The 22,028-nt window shown below is 41.4% G+C and overlaps 1 protein-coding gene across 1 annotated transcript in view; it reads right to left on the bottom strand.

Annotated features, from left to right (window-relative positions):
- The window catches only part of POLQ (DNA polymerase theta), a 51,717-nt gene extending 29,845 nt beyond the window's left edge, over positions 1-21,872 (bottom strand). The window contains exons 1-12 of the mRNA XM_068417459.1: positions 21,671-21,872; positions 18,618-18,800; positions 17,760-17,890; positions 16,179-16,335; positions 13,577-13,685; positions 10,701-10,920; positions 8,646-8,790; positions 8,402-8,548; positions 7,103-7,315; positions 3,741-3,883; positions 2,084-2,288; positions 1,045-1,187 (exon numbers count right to left, since the gene is read on the bottom strand). Coding sequence (XP_068273560.1) covers positions 1,045-1,187; positions 2,084-2,288; positions 3,741-3,883; positions 7,103-7,315; positions 8,402-8,548; positions 8,646-8,790; positions 10,701-10,920; positions 13,577-13,685; positions 16,179-16,335; positions 17,760-17,890; positions 18,618-18,800; positions 21,671-21,872 — 1,998 coding nt within the window. The remainder of the gene's footprint in view (positions 1-1,044; positions 1,188-2,083; positions 2,289-3,740; positions 3,884-7,102; positions 7,316-8,401; positions 8,549-8,645; positions 8,791-10,700; positions 10,921-13,576; positions 13,686-16,178; positions 16,336-17,759; positions 17,891-18,617; positions 18,801-21,670) is intronic.
- Between the last annotated feature and the right edge of the window lie 156 nt (positions 21,873-22,028).

Below are 22,028 nucleotides of genomic sequence, written 5' to 3'. Positions count from 1 at the left end.
GCACAAACAGAACAAAATATAACGTGGTCTTCTAAAACAGAGATATGGTACTAGTAGATCCAAAAAAAACCCTGTCAGTATCAGGCAATAACTAGGTTAATGAACACAGCAAGCACAGACAGGCACCCTCAATCTCTTGCTTCTCTCTGTCCCCTAACTCAACAACTCCTGTAACCACAAGCATATTCTCCTTGGAGTGAACTTTTTTTCCAGGCAAGATGCCCAGATTTTGCCTTTGATTTATCAGCCTGGTAAAGAGAATACACTTTATACTTAAGGAGGCTAAAGACGACTGTCAAATTTCAGATGATGACTGCATGATGGGCCTCTGGCAGCCATGAATCCTAAGATGTTCACTGCAGCTCCATCTTGTTTCCTCACTAATCTTCACAAGTTCACGGCTTCCTCTCCAAAGGTCTTAAATAGCATTGCTTAGCTTTTTAAGTGTACGTGCACATAAATCTTGGCAAATGTTGGGACACTTTCCCCTCAAAAGATTTATCATGATCCTTCCTTTAGCCCTGGCAACATCACCAGGTAAGTAAATTATATCAGAGAGAGATTTCACCGTTACTGAACCAAAGAAAGGCCCACCCATAGGAAGAAAGCAGTGTAGTTCTCTGAGGCTTTTTGTAGGCAAAATAGATGCTAAAACCCCAAAAGTTTTCTGAGCCTCTAATCTGAGATGCAGTCTGCTGATCCCAGACACACAACAAAACCAATTTGTTACATCAACTTCAACTGTCTCAGAAAAATTACCATTATCCTACACACAAAACTTACAAAGTTCTGAAATCTTTCGAAGTCAGGAGTGACAACAATGGGCTTAGATGGACATGCAGCACCTGCCTACGCAATAGACACTATGGGAACAGACTTCTTCTGAAGAACGTTCAATTTAGAAAGTTTTGTTCATGAAGGATAAGCAAAGCACAAAAAAAAAAAACCTACATTCATGGAGCCCTCAAGAACTCTGCATTGTGCTTTCTTTCCTTTCCTTAGTTTTGGCAGTTCAAAACACAAAACACGGAATGATGAACCTACCAAATAGACAATATGCAGATCATTCTCCAGAACAAAGCTTTTCATAGCTCGCTGCAGGTCAGCAAAGATTTCCATGGCTTCAGTTGGTGAAAGAGAAGAGGAAAGAGTAGCTGAGCCAAGATGTGTTGGACGATAAACCTTTGCTGTTTAAAAAAAAAAAAAAAAACAAACCACACAGAGAAACATTTAAGTGCAGGTTTATATCTCATTCTCATGTTGCAGTGTATTTTACAGACATCAGTTCTACTATCTTTTCCCAACTGCTTTTTCAAGAAGAAATAGCCTATTTCTCCATTCTGAAGACAGGAAAATGGAAACAATAAAAGGGTTAGACTTGCCTAAGTCTAAACTAGCCTTTTTCAGAGGCCAGATCACAAAGTTGGATCCCTCTAACTACTCAGGCTTAACAGTTGCGATAGCTATTTGAACAAAAAACACTGGAATCCCACCTGCCATCCTGCCTAGGAGTTATCATTTTGAGTATTTCTTTCTTAGGAACACCAAATATCTCCTATCATCTTTCTTAAAAAAAAGAGATACAAATTAACCTGTGATGGGGATTCTTACGATTACTGTAAGAGTCTCATCCTTAGCCACTTTAAGACAACAGCAAAAATAAGGAAAAAATGCAACCATGTACACCAAGCAGTTCTAGAAGAGACTTGCACTCTCTTAGAATGTACTGGTTCTTCTTCAGAAAGACAAAAATCATAGCCTACAGTTAATATGCACAAATCCTCTAGTAAAAGTATGCCTTGTTTAAAGATATTTTCAGCATTTGTAGACTAGGATACATCAGTCTTAGAGGTAATATGCAGAGGCTGGCCTCCGAAGAACATGTGCGTGCAAAAAATGTTAAAGCAGGTATAAAGATACTCTCCAGAAAGCTAAAAAATTCTTGATACACGATTCCTTAAAATAAAACCAAAAATGCACAGAAGTCCTCATTATAAACTGACATTGAACATCTACCCAGCTGCAGAAGATTTACTGATTCAAAACTTCCAACCGCAGTCACTGGGAAGAACACCAGTGTTACCTTTCACATCGCTGCTGGAGTCCAGAACCTGAATGAATTCATTTTCCAGCAACCACGCCACACAAGCCTCGATAGGTCCAGTCTGCGCTTTGTCTTGTGCTTTCTCATTTTCCCACTCGCCTTCTTTCAAGCTGGATGCAAGAAGAGTGCAAGAAGCGTAGGTCTGCACATCATCTGGAGTGTTGGCCACTCCCCCCACTATGATCTGTTGAAGAAAACTACTTGTTCATATTGCCAGAGAAGCAGGAGGATGGAAGATCAGATCAGAGAATCACAGAGTTTGATCCATCACATATCGAAGTTTTAAAGAACAAGTATGAGAGGGGAACACGAGGCAAAGCAACTGCCAACCTTTAAGAACTCCTCTTGGCAAGAAGTTAGACAACTTAGGTAGAAGTAAGAGAACGAAGCTATGGGAAAGAATGAATTATAAAATCTTATTTTGACAGCAGACGTACACATAGTAGCAATTTAGATTTGAGACTAGCCCTAGGCATTTTGCTTAGCCTACATTGTGAAATACTTTTAAAAGGTTAGAACACAACCTGCAATTTTGACAAAAAGCAAACCAGGACGGAGGAGTTCTTCTAGGGCTCTTCAGCACACTGAAGTTTTCTCTTAATAAATGTGAATGCTGTACCCCATCCTTGTTTTCCTGATTGAGAATGATTTCTTTCCCCTTGGATTTTGTTTTTGTTTTGTTTTTCACATAACTGCTTTTTCCTTGTGAGTCATCTCCATGCATGTATCTTCCTTGAAATCGCAAGGTGTTTAACTAAAAACTTTCTTTCATGTTTTCAATGGATTTTTTTCAGGTTATAAAGCAATACCACCAGAAAGGAACCCCCATCTTTTAGACAGCTCTTATGCACAAAAATGCATTTAGAAATTCCATTAATCTGCTAAAAATTCAAAATCTATGGCATCACAACCAAGTTCTAAGTACCACAGCAGCTTTCACAAGACAGTAGGAGTAGTACAGCAAACAAACTGTATTTAAAGAGTCTAAGCTCAGTTCAAGCCCAAAAACAACTTTGGAAAAGGAGATAAGCTCACCTATGTGGAATAACACCCTTTAGGTCCTTTTTATTCCTGTAGGAATCCTACAGAGGAGGGCAGGCTAGAGGAACTGAATTGGGTACCACACCTGTTTGTTCACCGAAAATGTATTTACAAAATTTCAATCGTTCCTGTGCAAAAGAGGTAGATAAGTTGAGGGGGGAAATAAGGGACCCTACAAGGTTCTACAAATGTCACTATGGCCCAATTCAGTCTACAAAGCCCCTGGTATCAGTAATTTACAAGCATCTCTCAGTTAAGACTGTGAGGTCGCACATGAAGTTGAAGAATTACGCTTATTTCTGCCTGCAGTTTGAGTATATCTAAATGCAAAACAAAGCTTAGTAACCCTTGTTTGAGTGTGCTCACGTCCTAATCTGCAGCAAGCAGAGACTGAAACGTACTGAAACAAAAGGCTGAATACTGAAGCAAGCTGGCAGACCCAAGTAATTTTCTTCTGAAGCTGCTTGGGTTGACAAGGGAGGAAACCAAAGAAAAAGAAAGTGCAGGGAAAACATTTGATGGTGTCACAAAAGAAACAACCCTACAATTACAGGAGTGCAAGCACAGTTCTAATCCCCCTCCACGTGTCCTGTACCTCAAGTATTGCTCTCTTCATGCTAGAAGCAACACCTTCCCCTTCTCTTCGAAGCAAACAACTGCAAACAGGCTTGAGAGACCCCTGAAGTAGAGCAGATCCTTTCGATCTTTCTGAGGGCTTGCAAACTAAAATGCTCTCACCTATAGGAAAAGAAAAAAACACCAACAAACAAACAAACAACATTAATGATCTTAGTATTGCATCTTAGCACTGTAGTAGCTACATACAGTTCATCAAGGACATATTGGAATGGAAAATTGTCGGTATTTTTTAAAAAAATGAATTAAAAAAAAAAAGGGAGAAAAACCTTTGCAACCTTAAACAGTGTATATCCATTGCTATGTAAGAACTCCACAGATGCATAACACTTAAGAGCTAAAAGCAGAACAAACTTCAAAGTTACATTAGGCTGGTCACAGTCTTGCCAAATCAGCTAGGGAGCTTCCACAGCCTCTCTGTGCATCTGCTCTGCTGCTGAACCACTCTCGCTTCTTGTTCTGGAATTGACTGGAACCATAATATACAGTGCATCAGTTTTTCTTCTGCACTACATTATTAAACCGAAAAGATTCTCAAAAGCAAGAAAACATAAAAGCTGCACAGCACTTTGACAGTTTGTGTTAAGTCAACCAGCTTCCACTCCCGAAATGAAGTAACACAGATACCAAAGTAATTCAGAAATTCAAAGTTATTAATCTATATAACTATGCATTCTCTGAACTTTCATATATGCATATATACGCACACACAAAATCTTAAGTATCTCGAATGGTTTCCACTGAAAGTACATCTAAATATACCTTACCTTAAAATTCTCTATCAATCAGATATTGTTAAATTAATCCCTAACTACTGAAATTCTGTGGGAGACAAAAAAGGTCCCAGAGCCATGAAACAAAAATAAAAATAATGGGCCAATTCCTTTAATGAGGTAATAGTACAGACTACCCATGGAAAATACAGTGGTCACATCAAGATTTTTTTTCAGCAAAGCCATTACAGAGAAACTAGGTCCCTGGGAGACCTAGCCAGTTAGAAGCTTTGCCAACTGGCACAGGATAAATGAATTATGGGTAGAACACGCTTGCCTTTGACTAAAAAGAGAGCATTAGATTTGGCTGAGTTGTACAGTAAATATCATGATAGGTTTTATGATAACTTGTTAAGATTTAAGTGCATGTAGTCTAGACACCAGGGTAATTTTGTTAGTGGGTATCTTAGATCCTGGGAAAGTTAGTTTATGATAAAACCCGCAGCCATGGTAATGCTACACTAATTAGCAAATCCAGAGGTGATGAAAACACAACAGCACTTAAATTTAATGAACAGAATAAATACCACAAATGCAGTGTAGGTGAGTAACCGAATACAGCTTAAACATGATTACATAAATGAATTACAGGATGAAAGACATGCTGAGAGGATGTGTCTCTGGGATTTTCTTTATCCTGCCAGGTGAAACTTTTGACATCTGTTGACCAAATACTTTTGCCAGAGCTGAGAGCACAGAAGATAAACTGCCTGTAAGCATTGTTTTGTGAAAGCAAAGCTTACTTGATTTTAGAAATAAAGAACGTTCACTCATTTCGTACTTGGGTTCTGATGTGACTGACAATTTCCTCTGAAAACTTTGACTCTTCAGTGTGATAAATCTAACAGAAGATGGGTATCCACTTGGCTCTGCATCATCTGACAGTCATTCAAGACTTGGGGCAAACCCTTTCCCGAGATGCCACTGAGAACTTAAAGCCAATAATTGCAACCTAGTTAGCAGCGGAAAAAAAAGATGTTCTAAAATCCCTTATTGAACATTTCAGATGAGAGGGGAAGTCTAGGCTGGCATCAGACTAGACAAACGCCAGAAGATTCTGGCTATTTAGGCATAAAACTCCATTAGAAGCAAAAAAGGCCCTATTATACTTCTAGGTTTTGTTCAGCGATACTGAACAGCTTTACCTATTTCACCTTGGGAACATGACAGCTTTAATGAATGCAAAAATAATCCAATTTCATTTTCTAAAATGATGTTTTTAAATTTCCATCAAATCAGAAAAAAAAATAAATAAAAAAATCAAAACCTGAGACAATCCAACACTACAATGTTGGGAGAGGAGGAAGAAATCAACCCAACAGCATTTATCTTGTCTGTCAGCTGAATTTCGTATCCTCATAAGGCATTTTTTCCAGCTGAAGTTGCTGTCCTCCAGTCTCCCTACTCTGTGAAAAGAGTAACAGCTGGTAACGTAGCTTTATGTTCTCATCCAAAAGACTCTGCAGAGTGGAAAAAAATGATACATTCATGAAGCTGATCAGCATAAAATCAGCTGCTTACTGTGCAAAACACAGTCCCATCAGAACTGTCAAAAAAGGGTACCAATTATTGTAACTTGAAGGGGGAAAAAAAGAAACTTCAACAAATAATGTAATTTTACACCTGCCAGCTACACTCAAATGACAAAGTCTGAAAAAATTAAAAATACAGCATGCAGCTGCCCTTTTCTTTAACACATAGGGAAAGCTCACAGAGATACAGGTCGCAAAATGCTCTGTTGCTATGCTACTCCAGCAAAAATAGAAAGTTAAATGTAAAAACAGTCTGCTTACCCAGGGCTCAGCAAGCACCAAAGACACCATCAATAGGGCAAATCCCACTTCCTGCTTCTGTTGAACTTCTTATTTTCTACTGTGCTTATACTTGTATAATATATTATTTCCAAATATTATCCATGAAGTTAAATTTCCATTGCAAATTAAAATAACAGGCAGGATTATTTTGTTGAACATCAATCAGTGCCGCTGTATGCATGAAGATACCATATTATCTATGAACTACTGTTCATATTTCCCTGTCTCTCTGTCTCTTTACTACTTTCAAGATCCATAAAAGTTATGGTTAAGTTTAGTGGAAGTTTAATAAATCCAAATCAGAACTTCAGACAGCAGAAGTAGTTTGTCAAATTCTGGTTGTAGACTTTAAATGTATTTCTTACATTTTAGGCCTCTCCAATGAAAGTTTACTGTACATTTTCTCTAAATGCTTTAGTAAACTGACCACGGATCACAGAATGAAGGCAAATGAACAATATAGCCTTAGAAGCTAACAAGAATTCAAAGGAGAAAATAGCCCGTTCCTGAATTAGCTGACATGTAAATACCAAACTAAGTCTCATGCAGTGAAAAGAATCCCCTGGGAATTACAATTTTTACTCCATTAATACCAAACAAACTCGTCATGATTAACTTAATCATACTGAATACCAAAGGAATTAATCATGATTAGCCACTAATTGCAAAGCACTGCCCTGGATTTAATCAGGTTAACAACGTTCTTAAAGAATGTTAATAAAGCCTCTGCTTACCCTCTGTGTCTACTCCTTTCCTGCCAGCCCTTCCAGCCATCTGCTTGTAAGTGAGGATGTCCAGCAGTTTGCCACCAAACATGGGAGTTCGTATAATTACTCGGCGTGCAGGCAAATTCACTCCAGATGAGAGCGTGGAGGTTGCTGCTAGGACCCTAATCAAGCCCTGGCGAAAGGCTCCTTCAATGATGTCCCGTTCATCAAAAGTAAGACCTGAGGAGAGATGACTTTTAGCAAACATAGTAATGGTGAGACTGCATTTAAGAGCTACTAATATTACTGTGAAGCAAGGGGAAGAACAAACAAACTTAACGAACATTTGCCATTCAGTGTTAGGAACCAGACTCACAACACTACCCCAGTTAACTTCTTTCAAACCATAAGTGAAGCAAAATGCCACCATTAAGTTTTTATTATTCAACTGACAGTAATAGTTATGAACTAGCTTTTCTAAGGTGCTTGTACACATTGTAGCAAGATGAACAACTATTTACTACATTATCTACAAGAACTGCAAGTAAATAATTAAAGAAATAAATAAAAGAAAAAGAAGAAAACTGGATGTAACAAACACAATAGGGAACTAGGATTTAGTCATTTGCCGTCCTGACCCTGGAATCCTTCTTCATTATTTCCATTCTAGGTTACAGATCTAATATGTATCTTTCTACATTTCCTTGAGGGCTTCAGGCCAATTTTATTCTTGAGAAAGAAATCCACACTCTATAAGCATTTGGAATTATTCTCCCTACATATTCAATGCCATAGCTACTGTTCTCTCTTCCAGAGAGTCAGTCCTGTCTCTCAGTGGATCAACAGGTGACATACACTATTACCTACTTAAGAAATAAAAGCTTTAGCCAGAAGTGTTCACAGCACATGCTCCTTTTATTTTTTATTTTCATTGTTATACTACTTCTCTCGTCTACTTCAGTATTAAGTTGAGGAAAATTACTCTGAAACACTCTGGCAGCTTTAGGAACAGCTTGAAAATGCTTGGGCTGCAAATCAGCTAATTTTTCAGGCATTTTACAAAAAAATTTTAAGTTGTATTTAAAAAGTTGCTGTTATCCAACACAACAGAGAGAAGATTTTTCATAACAATTAGTGAATTAAAGTCTTTGGCCACAGTAAAAGAATTTCAAGTTTACCTCTAACTGTGAGAGTCTCGAAGCATTTTAATTCACTCATAAGCTACAGAAGGCTTCAAAAAGCAACTAAGAAATTGCTGGTAACTACAGCAAAAAGAACCCATGATTTGATCATTACAGAATTCAAGACCAAGATATTCAGGAATACCTGCATGATGAAATGCCACTCCCCAGGGCAAAGCACGTTGGAGCACAGAGTCCAGGCCCGAGACAGAACGCTTTAGCTGATCCAGAACCTCTTCGATCCCTTCTCTGTCCACAACAACTGGGGCAAGGGCTGAGTTTTTTGCAGAACCTTGAGAAAGAAAATATTTTTATAGTTTCTACTAAAATTAATTTTCATTAAAGGCACTGTGCATACTACAGTCTTCTATTAACTACTTTTCTCTTACTCCCAGCCTGTTGCAAACTGTAGAATTCCCTGGCAATGATGTCTGCCAGCTTCTCACACCAGTTCTTGGATGGACAGAAGAGCAGGACCGAGTGGCCATCACAAACAGTCTCATAACACAGGCTCACAACATGGTCTTCATCTCCCTGAATCAAGACAAAATATTTTCAATGCACTCTCACACTGAATGGGGTTTGTAAATGCTGTCCATTCTTCTGTGTCACAGTAGGAATCTCTGAATTCAAGTCAGAAAGAGAAGCAAACAAAGAAGATGGAGCACTGTTATCTTCGTTTCTGTCTCGCTTTAGGAAGTCCCAAGCACTAGTATGACTACATTGCTGAGGACAGCCCCAGGCCTACCCATGAATAAATCTAAGGTTTTACATCTTGCTTTCATAAATCTGTTTCTGAATGAAGGCCACACAGTGCACAAAAAAAAAACCCTACAACCTCCATGTCATGGCTAACAGCAGGGGGGAAGAACTAGGAAGAGCCCGCAGGGACAACATCCCTCTACAGTAACTAAGACTTATCAGCTAGGATATCTGAACTAAAAGCATGAGATGTAGTAGTCTGAGCATCCCCAACAAGATGCCCCCAGCAAGCACTGCTCACCTCAGACTGCAAGTGTTCAGAGCACAGTGGAAGGCTTTTATGGATACTTATATAGATGGGCATGCAAAACCCTACTGTATACAGCTTGCCTTTTTGGTTTTAAGATCCTAAGAGAGTTCCTGCAACTGATCTGTTTTGCTTGGCTAAGCCAGATTCTCTTCCAGCAAGCAGGCCAAAGGAGAGAGAAAAACAGTAGGTTACAGTGAGAAACAAAAAACACTAAAATGCAAACGAAAACAGGGAAGCAGCGGCAGGAACTGCATATACACATCAAAAGCTCAGTAAGGATTCAGTCAAATTTAATAGAAGTGGTGAGGTTATCAAGTTCCCTTTCCTGGTCCAGTTTGAGGCACAGAAGTCTGAAGGTCCAGTGATAGATTTCAAGCCCAAGAGGATCACCTGGTCTTATAAAATAAGCCAACTCCCTTAAACTGTTGAGTCATAAGCCTAGTTTAGTTCTTAGTCTCTCACTTCTTTAGTGCCTATCCAAAGCAACTACTGCAAAAAATACCCAGAAAAGGAGATACAACATCACCTTCTCAATATGACCACACAAAAGCAAGCTTCTAGATATTCTTGTCACAAACATTTCCTTTTGTTTCTAGGATCCTTTTTCTTTGCTGTGCCACCATGCAACTGATAACAGAACATTTGTGCACAAGGAGAACTGGGTGCAAAGTATTCCAAACTATTGCTGGCATTCAGCCCATATTGTCCAACCACCACACTAGTATTACACAGAGCAGTTGAAATGACTGGGGAGAGAATTCACCCTTCAAAGACTCCACGGAAAAGGAACCTACAAGTAGGAAGTGCAAATTTCCCATTTCTACACATTTTGTTCCTTCAAATCATTACAGTACATTACCCTTAGCTTTTCTTATCCTTTTCCAGCGTGCAAAAGGACTAAACACTGAAAAATGATTCAGAAGAATCAGGATGGACATCTGCCTTCTAATCACTGACCAAATTAGATCATTTAGCAGTTTAACACAAGCAGGTTCAATACCAGATTTTAATGCAATATTCTCCCAATGACTAATACAAATTCCTTGGCCTAATCAGGAAATACTTACCTTAATTTATGAAAGTGAACTAGATTCCAGGACACAAGATAGGGTGGTGGGTAAGGGGAGAATCAAACTCTTTACATCTGTCAAGTGCTCAGAAACAAGATAACTGCAAAGTCAGCTTTATCTTCAAGTCAGTTTCAAGAAACTTCAAGAACTGCATGAGTGTGAGTGTGTTTTGTTTTGTTTAAATCAGTAGAAGATAGAAAACCCAATTTGGTTCTTAGTTAAAGCATACAATCTATGAAGTAATCAATGAAGTTAGGATCGTCATCTATTAAAACAAAATTAAAAACATACCAGTATCTGTCTTTTTAACTTTAGCTGTACAAAAAGTGTTATGGCAAAGCCACTCCTCAGAGTTTCGTTACCTTCAGTTGGAGCTTGGGCTGGAATTCTCGTACTAAATTCATGGAGGAGTCATAAATGTTGCTGCCAATTTTCACCCACTCCTTGAGGGGCACAGGGCGAAAATCCGTACAGTAGAGCTCTGCATCTAACCATGAGGCTAGGAGTCCCAAGTTAGGGAGGGTAGCACTCATGCCTACTATCTGTATCCCACCAAAACCAGGACTGGTCTTCTTCGCCTGTCTGGAAGTGATGAAAAGAAAATGAAAGTTAGTGACAACACAGGCTACTGTTCTGGAAAACAGGATTCAGAAAAACTAACTCAATCTACTTCCTTCCAGCATCTAAAGTGCAAAGTTTTTTTTTCAACTTCTTGACAAAGAAACAAGCCATACTCTACTCTCAGCAAACACAATGTCAGGTTATGCATTGATAACAAGATAATTCAACTTTTTTATCATTTTGAACCTAAACTTTAAGCTGCTTTAGGTAACCACAGCCATAAACTGACTGCCTATTTGGAGAAACTGAAAACAAATAAATAAATCAACTATTTCCTTGCCATTATCAAAAATATGGAAATAAAGGAATGGTTGAGTCTCCACCGCAATCTTTCTAAGCTTGAATGCGTTCATTAAAACATTTCCATTTGTTTCAATTTCAGGACAAATAACACTAGACTAAGGTGTTCCTAGAGTCGGGAACCAAAGCCCTTAGTTCAGCAAAGCGGAAAGCAGCTTCAGTTCTCAAAGTAGTGAACAGCAGCTTCCATTAAAGGCTGTGAGAAGTAATGGACTCTTAACAGACCTGAAAACACAAACCATTAATTTAGATACCCAAATATATATTTTAATTCAGGCTTTCACATCCACACAATAGGGTTTTTTTATGCTCCTGAGTCTACATTTGAAAACTACTCATTTGCATTGCAGTGAGCCACAAAGTGACACTTTAAAAAATAAAAAGGTCTGGCAAATCAATGTGAGCTCAGAAGCAGCCTAAAGCTTCTTAGAAGGTCCTGGTAATCCTGGCAAAGACAAGACAGAGGAAACAAGACTACCCAGAGCTAGAGTAAAAAAGGCCAGTCAGTGACAAGAGAGAAATAAGGAAGATGTGGAGAGGCAGACTCTCTCTTATCCAAGCTCTTCAAGCATTTGCTAGTACAGCTCTGCCACCTAGGTCACAGATTTTTCCTCCTACAGCAACTTTTGACCTTTTCCCCCCGAAAGCAACTTTTAATCTTCAAGGATTAAAAAAGTTCCAGCTCCACAACACACTCGTGGACTGGGCAGGAGAAAAATCTGCTGCAGAATTCTTGATGGGTCTGCCAAATCCTCACTGAGAAGCAAGGGCACCCGTGCTGGCAATGGTCACTGGAGAACATTCTCTCGGTGTGAAGACACAGCCTTACACTTCAGTGGGACATCCAGCTAACCACCTAAAAAAGCTCTTAAAAGCACTGGTCATTCTGATAATCAGTCAGGCTGGACAGTGTTTAAAGAATTTGGATAAAGTGGGTCCCACTAAATAACAGGAAGAAAAAACACCACAGGCTTGGGAGTACATTTGAGAGAAAATGTGGTCTTCAGCTCTAGGAATCTCAAGTGGATTCCAAAACAAAAACAGCAGCCACCTCCTTCATGTCAGTAAGTAGTACGGGGAACCACTGTCAACTTGACCATGATGAAGAGATGGAGAATCTAGGACCTAAATGGTGAAGGTCTTCCCAGGAACATTCCTTGATGCATTTGTCCCTTCTTCCCTGACAAATGTTTTCTCCTTGTTGCTTCTTCAATGCAAGGCAGGGAAGCAGAGAGTGGACCTGCGCCTGTGCTGCAGCTACATGATAAGCCAAGGTAAAAGGAGTGGCAAAGTCACTCGCACTGCTCTGACGTGTACTGGCTTCCAGGACTTATGGGGAGAATATGAGAAAAAGTCAGAGGTGATTAGATCCAGAACACTGCTGGATCCTGGAAATTAGGAAGGGAAATACTGGCTAAAATGTCCAGTGGACAGCCAGTGTAGAAATAGCAGTTCCCCCAGAACTAAATACGTAGTCTGTGCTTAGCCCAGCACTGGTACGACTCACAAGACGGGAAGCAGCAGAGAAAACTGGCAAAATCTGGCTTTTGGTGATAAGGGAACAGTTGATTTTGACTCTTTTCTCATTGCCACCAATAAAGATTAAGAAGATCTACACACCATCTCCTCCATCTGCCTTTGCCTGTGTTCAGGCACTACGGAGCCGCTGGACGGTTTGGTGCTGGGGATCTAGATATTGAACTCTTAAAAGCCTCTAAAGCTCTTTTGAAACGTTTAATCTGTTCCCCAGTGTCCAATCAGTTGTGCTAACAGCAAGAAACCATGCAACCACCAGGCTATCGCATGTTATAAGCAAAACCACAGATCACTCTGAGCACTGCTAACTAAGCAGACTACTGGCACATTCCCTTCAGTCTTCTGATCAATTCACCATTGTCAAGTGAAGAGCATGCTCACTCTTCCACAATACCTGAATGTTTCAGTGGATAAATACCCCATTCCATGAAACACTGCAAAATTAAGCAGGGCAAGTCTGCTAGTAAAAACATTAAAAGAAAGTTTTAAAAAAAATTTAAATAGGCTAAAAAAGTAAATGAAAGCTTCAGCCTTATTTCTTTTCCTGTGAGAATGAATCCCATGGTAGCACACAAATTGAAAACCATGAGGAAAAGGGGTTTTGACTACAATGGCAGGCCCTTGAGAGGTCGTATGATGAGACCTTAATAACCAAAATAGTCTAGGTCATCACTCTCATAAAAACCCTGGAGCTAACCCAAATTTCCAGTGACCCAGAGAACAAAATATTTAGAGCCATTCATAATTTAGCATTAAAAGACAAACATCCTGGTCCACCCACCGTTTTGCAGCCTTCTCTGTAACGTATCTAACTTTGGTCAGAAGGAGTTCCAGCAGATATCCTCGATGAGAGTCTCCCAGCATGTGCAACTCATCCACAACTACCATTCCTGATAAAGAGAAGCACTCAGGTTATATTTGACAGAACTCCATACTAAGAACAGTTCGCCTCAATCCTTTCATATTCAACATGATGAACTGAAATTTATATTCATAAATCCCGCTGTCCTTACCAACACCACCATGGCTTCCTTCTGTCACTCGTTCTTCTGAGAGAGACAAATCGTTACCTATGTCATGACATTTCACACCCCCACAACCTCACACACACACAATCAGCTTTGAAAAAAAATAAAAATAAATAGGTTGAGTTGTTAAGTCTGGCCACCCCGCAAAACAGTACTGCAGCATCTATACTGTAATCTCTCTGCTAGTAAAAACCCCCAGGCTTCAGAGTATCTGGAAAGGAACATTACAGCACCAAATGAGCTAGTCAAACGCTTTGTTGACATCACTGTCTTAGTTAAAAACATCACTCCTTACTAATACAATAATGTCAGGAAAAAAACCTAGAGCAGATGTAATTACACTGGCATAGCCTGCTTCCTGTTACATCTTTTCTCACTAACCAAACCTGAATGAGCTCTACTATTCAGCTTTGGATTTCTAATGAAGAAAATCCTTACATGACTGCTTTGTTGTGATCCTGCCTCCTGCAAATGACTTTTCAATCTATTAGCCACCTCCACCAAATTTGTATGATGTGTAGAAATACTGAAAAGAACATCTAAAAAGCTTTCTGAGTATCAGCAGCTGGAGACAACAGACCATATTAAGGTCTCCCCTGAGGAGAAACCATAGAGCCACTACAGCTCAGCCACCCAGTGCACCTCCTGCACACATCCTAACTAGCAGCAGTATGTTCCCTTTCTGGCCAGCTGACAGGAATACAGGGACATGGAAGAGGCTGAAGGAAGGTTAAAGAAAAAAAGCAGGGCACAGAGGACACAAGGGTTCATTAGTTCTGCTGCTGTGGAATTTTTTTTCCCTCTTTGGTGCAGCTATGTAATATCTTCCTGGTACAGCTAGAATAGCAGGAGCTTAAGGGCAAATGTGACCTTATATTATCTGTTTCAATGCTATTTTTCCTTCTCATTTTTTTTCTCTCCTTCCTACGTATGTTCCTTCTCTCTCCGTCTGTTTTCTCCCCCCTTCTCTTTCAAGCCACTTCAGTTAGAAAAGAGTGCTGCACTGCTTCATCAGCCTTTTCTACAAATTCCTACCCATCCAGCTCCTCTGTCTTCCTGAACTTCCTCTATTCTGTGCTTACTTCTAAAAATCGTAATTCGTTGGTCACCAAATACATATTTATTCAGCTGTCAGAGAAAGCTTCTTCGTGCTTCCCTGTACAACAGTTTATCTGAATTCTTCCCGCAGCTGAGACAGGACAGCATGATCAGATATCTACCAAAGTAAAATTCATACAAGTTACCTTTCCAGTCTTTGTGCCAAGCAGCAGCACACTTTGCTGAGTGAAATGAAGCACAGAACACCAGTGGTACCTGCAGGCCAAAGCACAGGGAATGCCACTGTTCGTTGTGCAGGCCACTTGTTCTACACCTGCTGCTGCTACTCAGCTATAATACCTTCAAACCCACAAGAGACCTGGGTATTGTGTTGCAGTATCGTCACACTGCATTGCTACTGAAAATGAGGCCAGCCTGTCTTCTCCTTCGGTCTGCAAATCAGGTGTGTCCCTAGAAGGCTGCTGAAAAAACCCTACTAAAAAGTACCTGAGAGCTATCACACGTTTACTGTAGAATAACTAGGCTGCTTTAAGTCCACATCCTGTTTAAAAAGTTCTGAATGACAGGCAGGGAGGATTTGTTTTTTTTTTTAAATGCAATTAAACTAGTAATTTCTTAATTTCAAGTTTAAATTAAGAAAAGAAACAAGTATCACAACATATTACAAATTCCTTCCCAGCTGACACGTTGAGAAGGCAGCAGATTCTTCTCTAATTCACTTTCCTAAAAATTTCTTTAGCATCAGTGTCAAGAGGCTGAACAAGAGGAATATCATCTCCTGTGTACCTGCATGTTCAAAACTGACACACGTTATATAATAATTAGCAACACAAAATTGCTTTTAACTGCTTCATACAGCAAAGAAAGCTCTGCCAGGCAGAGGATTTGAGTTTCTCTCAACAATTTCCAAAGGCAACGTGAGCTATCAGCAGGGGATTGACATCAACAAAAGGAACAGCTCAAGCTCGAGATGGACTCCAGCCAGAATTGCAGTCATTTCCCAATAACTCATCTCAAATGATAAAACACCCTCATTACGAACTAGTCTAAATTTAGAATTAATTAGAAGACAAAGTACAATCTTGCAGTTTCAGACAAGCCTGCTTTAGGTGACAGTTAAACTGGCAATTTCAGCTCATGCTTGTATTTTGCAGCTTTTATGAAAATTTATTTCCAAATAGAAAAGTTGTCTGTCACATACAGAACTGAGCAAATACAAAGTATCCCATGATTTCACACATACTCAGAGTAGGTAATAAACCTCATCCCCGCAACAGTCAAGCCTTAGCATTTTACCCAGTGAGTCCATTTTGTCGTCTTCTATCAGTCTATTGATTAGACTGTTGGCTTTCTCAATGGTGCAGACAGCAACATCCACAGCAGAGAAACGTCCAGCAGGAGACATGCTTCCCATGTAGCCTTCAACTCTCACATCCACCTCCTGAAACAGGGCCTGGTTTTCAAGGATACAGAACATCATGCCAAGGTTATAACTCTGAATTTTGACCAATGCCTGCTGGAATCACATAAAAGCCTGCATCCTACAACTACAATTTCTAGTACTCATAATGCCAACTAATCAGATTAAAGCCATAGCTCAGCCAGTTACTGCTGCTTTTTTTTTTCCCCACTGTCATTTTTTATTTCCAAAGCAGAAGCCACACAGTACACATTGCAGGATAAAGTGTGCATAACTGAGAAAGAGATGAGGACCACTGTTTTGTATAACAACATTTACTATAAAAAAGTTAGAGAATACACAGTGCAACCATTTATAATACCAGTGGGTTATGTAAAAAAGAAGCCTGGCCCCTGAGAAATCCTGGGCAAAAGCCAAATGTGGGACTCCAAACACAAAGCTGTCCCATCTCCCATGGAAAGTCAAGGAACAATGACTTCTTTTCTTCCACGGCTCATTACTGCAGTGCCAAAGCTTTGGCACATTACACACTGCATTAAAAAAAGGGACAGGGACAAATGTTTGAGTCGGATGGGTAGGACACCGTATGATTTCAAGTATGTGCAGCTACAGCCAAACCTTAGGTCAGGAGTAGTAGAACACATCATCACTAATCCTCCAGCTTCACAAGGTTAAAGTAAAGCATGTCTCCCTTATCAATCAGTCCAAAGTAGCTTTTGCACTCAGTTTGTAACATTTCCTAGCAATTTGCAAGGTTAAGAAACCATCTCAGTTTATTAACACCCAAAATGTCTTAAATGTCAGAAACTATAACAAAAATGCCTGCTGGTTTTGTGTTTATTTTTAGTAATTGTTACTTTGACATATTAGCTAATAGAAACAATGTTTGATACAAAAGTCTTTCAAGAAAAAATATTTTTGTTTTAAAAAGATTGTTCCCACTGTAATTTTGTTTTTAAATAGCTGGGGTGAAGAAGCCAAGGCATAACCACATTCTGTCAGAACATATTTTTAGCAAAGTCAAAGTGAAATCAAAGGCACAAAGTTCTGGTGGAACACTCCAAGGAGAGCTAGAATATCCTTTTATCCTTTCGGATAATGTGACACCTTCCCCTTGTAGTTTTTCAGACACAATTTCTAGTTAGAAAATTCCTTTAAAGTTTGTATATTGTAAAATCTGTGAATACATAAAAGTAATGATGCTTTAAAAGTCAAAGCTGAAATAAAATGTTATAATCAACTCCTTAAAATTTTCTCAAGTTTCCCTTTTTGGCTAAAACTTCATTTTTTTTTCATCTCCAACTTTGAACGAGAGCAAATTCTAAATTATCTACAAATCCTTTCTCAAACAACCCTGTAAAATCTTTTTCCCCTTAAATCCATGCGAAAACTTCTGTTTAAAAACTGTGACCCAACAACTACAACCCATAAATTTACCCTCCTTGAATGCTGCTTACCTGCAGATAACGTTTTTTCTCCTTGGCCACAGAGACAAAGGGAAGGATGAGAAGAGCTTTCTTACAAGTCTCCAGGACTCGCTTCAAAATAAGCAACTCTGCAACAAGAGTCTTTCCAGCACTGGTAGGAGCTGGGGAAAAAAAAAGTTGTTTTTTTTTTCTACTTAATTTTTAAAGTTAAAAAAGAAATCCAAGGAACAAGTATCATAAAGCTAGTATAGAAAGCAGTTACTGGAGAACTTGGGGCAGGATGCTTCAACTGATGCCCCTTTCCCACAGCCACAACCACATTTGCAGTTAACCCCATAAAGGGTCAAGAAGATTGCAAAGTATTTCTCTTCTAGCCTCTTCCATCATGCTACCAAAGCTTCTCATCTCTGCTCCACAAGCAACAGCAGCTCAGAGATAAGCAAGGGGAAAAAAAAACAACCAAGCAAAAAAAAAACCCCACTACAGTCTCTTGGTTGGACAGGAGAGCTCAGCCATCACCACACTGACCTATCCCATAAATATATTAACCCCTCCTGTCTGGCGAGCATTGCTGTTTGCCATGTATCAACCACAGAAAGTCTGTAATAAATAAAAGAGTGTGTCATTAACTGACTCTTAATTCGCAGTTTCTAAAGGAACATTAACAGAGAAAATGGGGGAAAAAAGTCTCTCCTCACATCTGGAAAGGAGTCCATCAAGTCAGGTCTGAGGTACAGCGATGGGACAGATCTCAGTGGGATCCCTCCAGAAAAAAGAGGATCTTGACCTTTTTATCTGCCAGATCAGCACCCTTCAGCACCGATATGTTCTTGTAAATGGCACTGGGAAAGTTAGGGGGGGAAACTGTTTTGCCAGATGTTTGCATACCTGAGTAAACTAGGTTCTTCCCTTCCAGAACTTGTCCAAGCATTAGGCATTCTGCTTGCCATTCAAACATCTGTACTACTCCCAGACTCTGGTATGTCTCCAGAACTGCTTGGGGAAGACCCCAGCTTGCAAGAAGCAACTTGTCTGCTTGGTCTTCAGGAACATTTACCTGCTGATATTGCCCTTTGGGAGAAGGAAATAAAAAAATTAAAAAGTCAAGTATCATTCTTGAATATTTAGGTTGTATACCTAAAGGTCAAACTTATCTACAAGGCTCCTGTATTATGAGAAAAGGTAACAAGAAACAATCTTCCCTATATTTTTCAATATATCCTATGGATGTTTCACCATTTTTCTTATCTCCTGACATTTTTTCAATTTTCCTCCTATAAGGTTTTCCACACTCAAATCATTTCTTCACTGAACTCTTGCTCTGACATTTGCTTTTGAGACACGGCAGCCATCACCAAAAACATACTCAAACAGAGAGTTTCAGCACTGATTAATATAATGGCATTACAATGTATTTGTCATCTCATCCTTATCCAGACTCTTTCCTTTTTAAATTATTGCTACAGAGACTTCAGCAACCCTCACAGATTACAGAACTGCCCAGTCTTTTTTCTTCCTTTATGGATGAATTAAAAAAACAACATAAACCAAAGCAGCAGCTCAAGCTACTCTGCACGACGTGTGTTACTTCAGTTTATCAACACTGATCAGTATCTTCACCACATTGCCAGTTCCTCTGGCTTAACTAAGTTCCTTGCTGCTTATTTCTTGTCTTTATAACCCTAAGTAACTTTGTGCTGGTTACAGATATTGCCTCCTCCTCCTCCCATTTTCCAAATCATTAAGAAAACTCAAACTTTTTGTCCCTTTCCTCATGTGAGACAGAGAACAGGTTTCTGATCCACAGTAATGCCTCCCCTATCACCCATGACTATATAGTTCCCAGAACAGCATTTTGTGAAAGACCTTGTCAAATCGAGACAGAAAACAAGTAACTGGGTGTACTGACGCTACTGTACACATTCTTCTACCAGCACATTCAAAAAATTCTACAAGAAATTCTGCACCATTGCTGACAGCATAAGGGCAGGTTAGATCGGAAATACTAGTGTGCATAAACAGCCAGCATTTTACTCTCAACATACTACAAATTTCAACTGCCTTCTTGAGGTTAACCCAACCTAGCTGTCACTGGTGCATGATCATTCTCCCCCACACAAATATATAAAAAAGCTGCTATAGCTTAGCTCTGAAAGCTTTGTTTCACTTTGTGTAGTCAAAGTACTACACAGATACTAAACACGAAGTTGAGCACCATCAGGTTAAGGAACCTGAAGGTGCACAAGTCCATGGGACCTGATGAGGTGCATCCACGGGCCCTGAGGGAACTGGCGGATGAAGTTGCTAAGCCGCTATCCATCATTTTTGAGAAGTTGTGGCAGTCTGGGAAAGTTCCCACTGACTGGAAAAGGGGAAACATACCCCCATCTTCAAGAAGGGAAAAAGGAAGACCCGGGGAACTACAGGCCAGTCAGTCTCACCTCGGTGCCTGGCAAGATCATGGAGCAGATCCTCTTGGAAACTATACTGAGGCACACGGAAATCAAGGAGGTGATTGGTGACAGCCAACATGGCTTCACCAAGGGCAAATCATGTCTGACAAATTTGGTGGCCTTCTATGACAGGGTTACAGCACTGGTGGATAGGGGAAGAGCAACTGATGTCATCTACCTGGACTTGTACGAAGTATTTGACACTGTCCCACACGACATCCTTGTCTCTAAATTGGGGAGACATGGACTTGACGGATGGACCCCTCGGTGGATAAAGAATTGGCTGGATGGTCGCACTCAAAGAGTTACGGTCAACAGCTCAATGTCCAAGCGGACACCAGTGATGAGTGGTGTTCCCCAGGGGTCGGTATTGGGACCGGTCCTGTTTTAACATCTTTGTTGGCAACATGGACAGTGGGATTGAGTGCGCCCTCAGCAAGTTTGCCGACGACACCAAGCTGTGCGCTGCGGTCGACACGCTGGAGGGAAGGGATGCCATCCAGAGGGACCTTGACGGGCTTGAGAGCTGGGCCTGCGCGAACCGCATGAAGTTCAACAAGGCCAAGTGCAAGGTCCTGCACGTGGGTCGGGGTGATCCCAAGCATAAATTCAGGCTGGGTGGAGAATGGATTGAGAGCAGCCCTGAGGAGAAGGACTTGGGGGTGATGGGTGACGAGAAGCTTCAATTTAGAAGCATCTCTTTAAGTGGTCCTGGCTGGCGACAGGACCACATTATATGACATCTTGCCACTTTATGTAACATCTTGTGTATATACATATATATATATGCAAGATATCATATTAAAAAAACCTACTCCACTTCCCTGCATTTGCAGGTATCAGAGCGCCAACCAGGACCACTTAAAGTGGTGCCTCTAGATGCAATACATTTTATCAGCTTACTGTACTCTTGAATCAATTTAATAACACAGGAAAAACTCCCCTCATACACCGAACACAGACTACACCGATTGTTGTATTATGGTATCACCTAGAGGCCAAGGCAAGAGTAAGGCCCACTGCCAAACGACATACAACGAAACGCGCCCGACTCCGGAGGCGTGCACAGAACACACATTTTCTCACCTTCCTCAACTGAACAGCGAACAGGGCAGGAAGATCCTCCGATTCGTATCTGTACGCTCCCCCCCTTAACATACACACGTACCTCAGCTACAGCCGCTGCCCCCAGGGGAGAAAGGAACCGGCGAAGCGCCGCTGCTGCCGCCCGGGGGCAGCGAGTCGTCCCCGGGGCAAAGGCCCCGCGCACCGCGGGTCGGCAGAGGCTCAGCGGGTTCCGACCCCATCCAGCACCGCCCCGGGACCACCGCCGGCGGCAGCCGCCTCAGCGCCATGTTGCCTCCCGGGCCAGCGGCCCGCAGACCGAGCGCGGCAGCCCCGCTCCCCCTCGCCCAGCGCTGCGTTGCGGGACCGAGGGAAGGGAGGGAAGGGAGGTGAGGGGAGGGCCGCGCTCTCTTGCGCCGGTACCTGCTGAGCTGGTGCTGGGACTCCCGCTACCGCGCAGGGAGAGGTCGAGGCCGGGCGGCGGGGTCAGCACAGCCCGGCAGGGAGCGGCGGGGACGAGCGGGGTCGCCTTCCCCGGGCCGCCTGAGCTGCCCCTGCGGAGCCCCGCGGCCGAGGCGGTGGCGACGGCGCTGAGGGTGACGCCGCCATCTTCCCGCCGCGCCATTCAAAGCCCGGCACCGCCCCGCGCGGCGCAGCAGGCGCTGCCCGACCCGGCGCGGCCGTGGGCGGGTCACCGGGCCCTGCCGGCGGCCGCGGGGCCTCGGGGCACGCTCCCGGGAGGCGGGCACGCTCCCGGGAGGCGGCCGCGCTACCAGCCCCC

The sequence above is a fragment of the Nyctibius grandis genome, chromosome 23 (assembly GCF_013368605.1).
Source record: "Nyctibius grandis isolate bNycGra1 chromosome 23, bNycGra1.pri, whole genome shotgun sequence".
In the NCBI taxonomy this organism is placed as follows: domain Eukaryota; kingdom Metazoa; phylum Chordata; class Aves; order Nyctibiiformes; family Nyctibiidae; genus Nyctibius; species Nyctibius grandis.
This window is presented reverse-complemented; position numbering and strand designations above follow the sequence as displayed.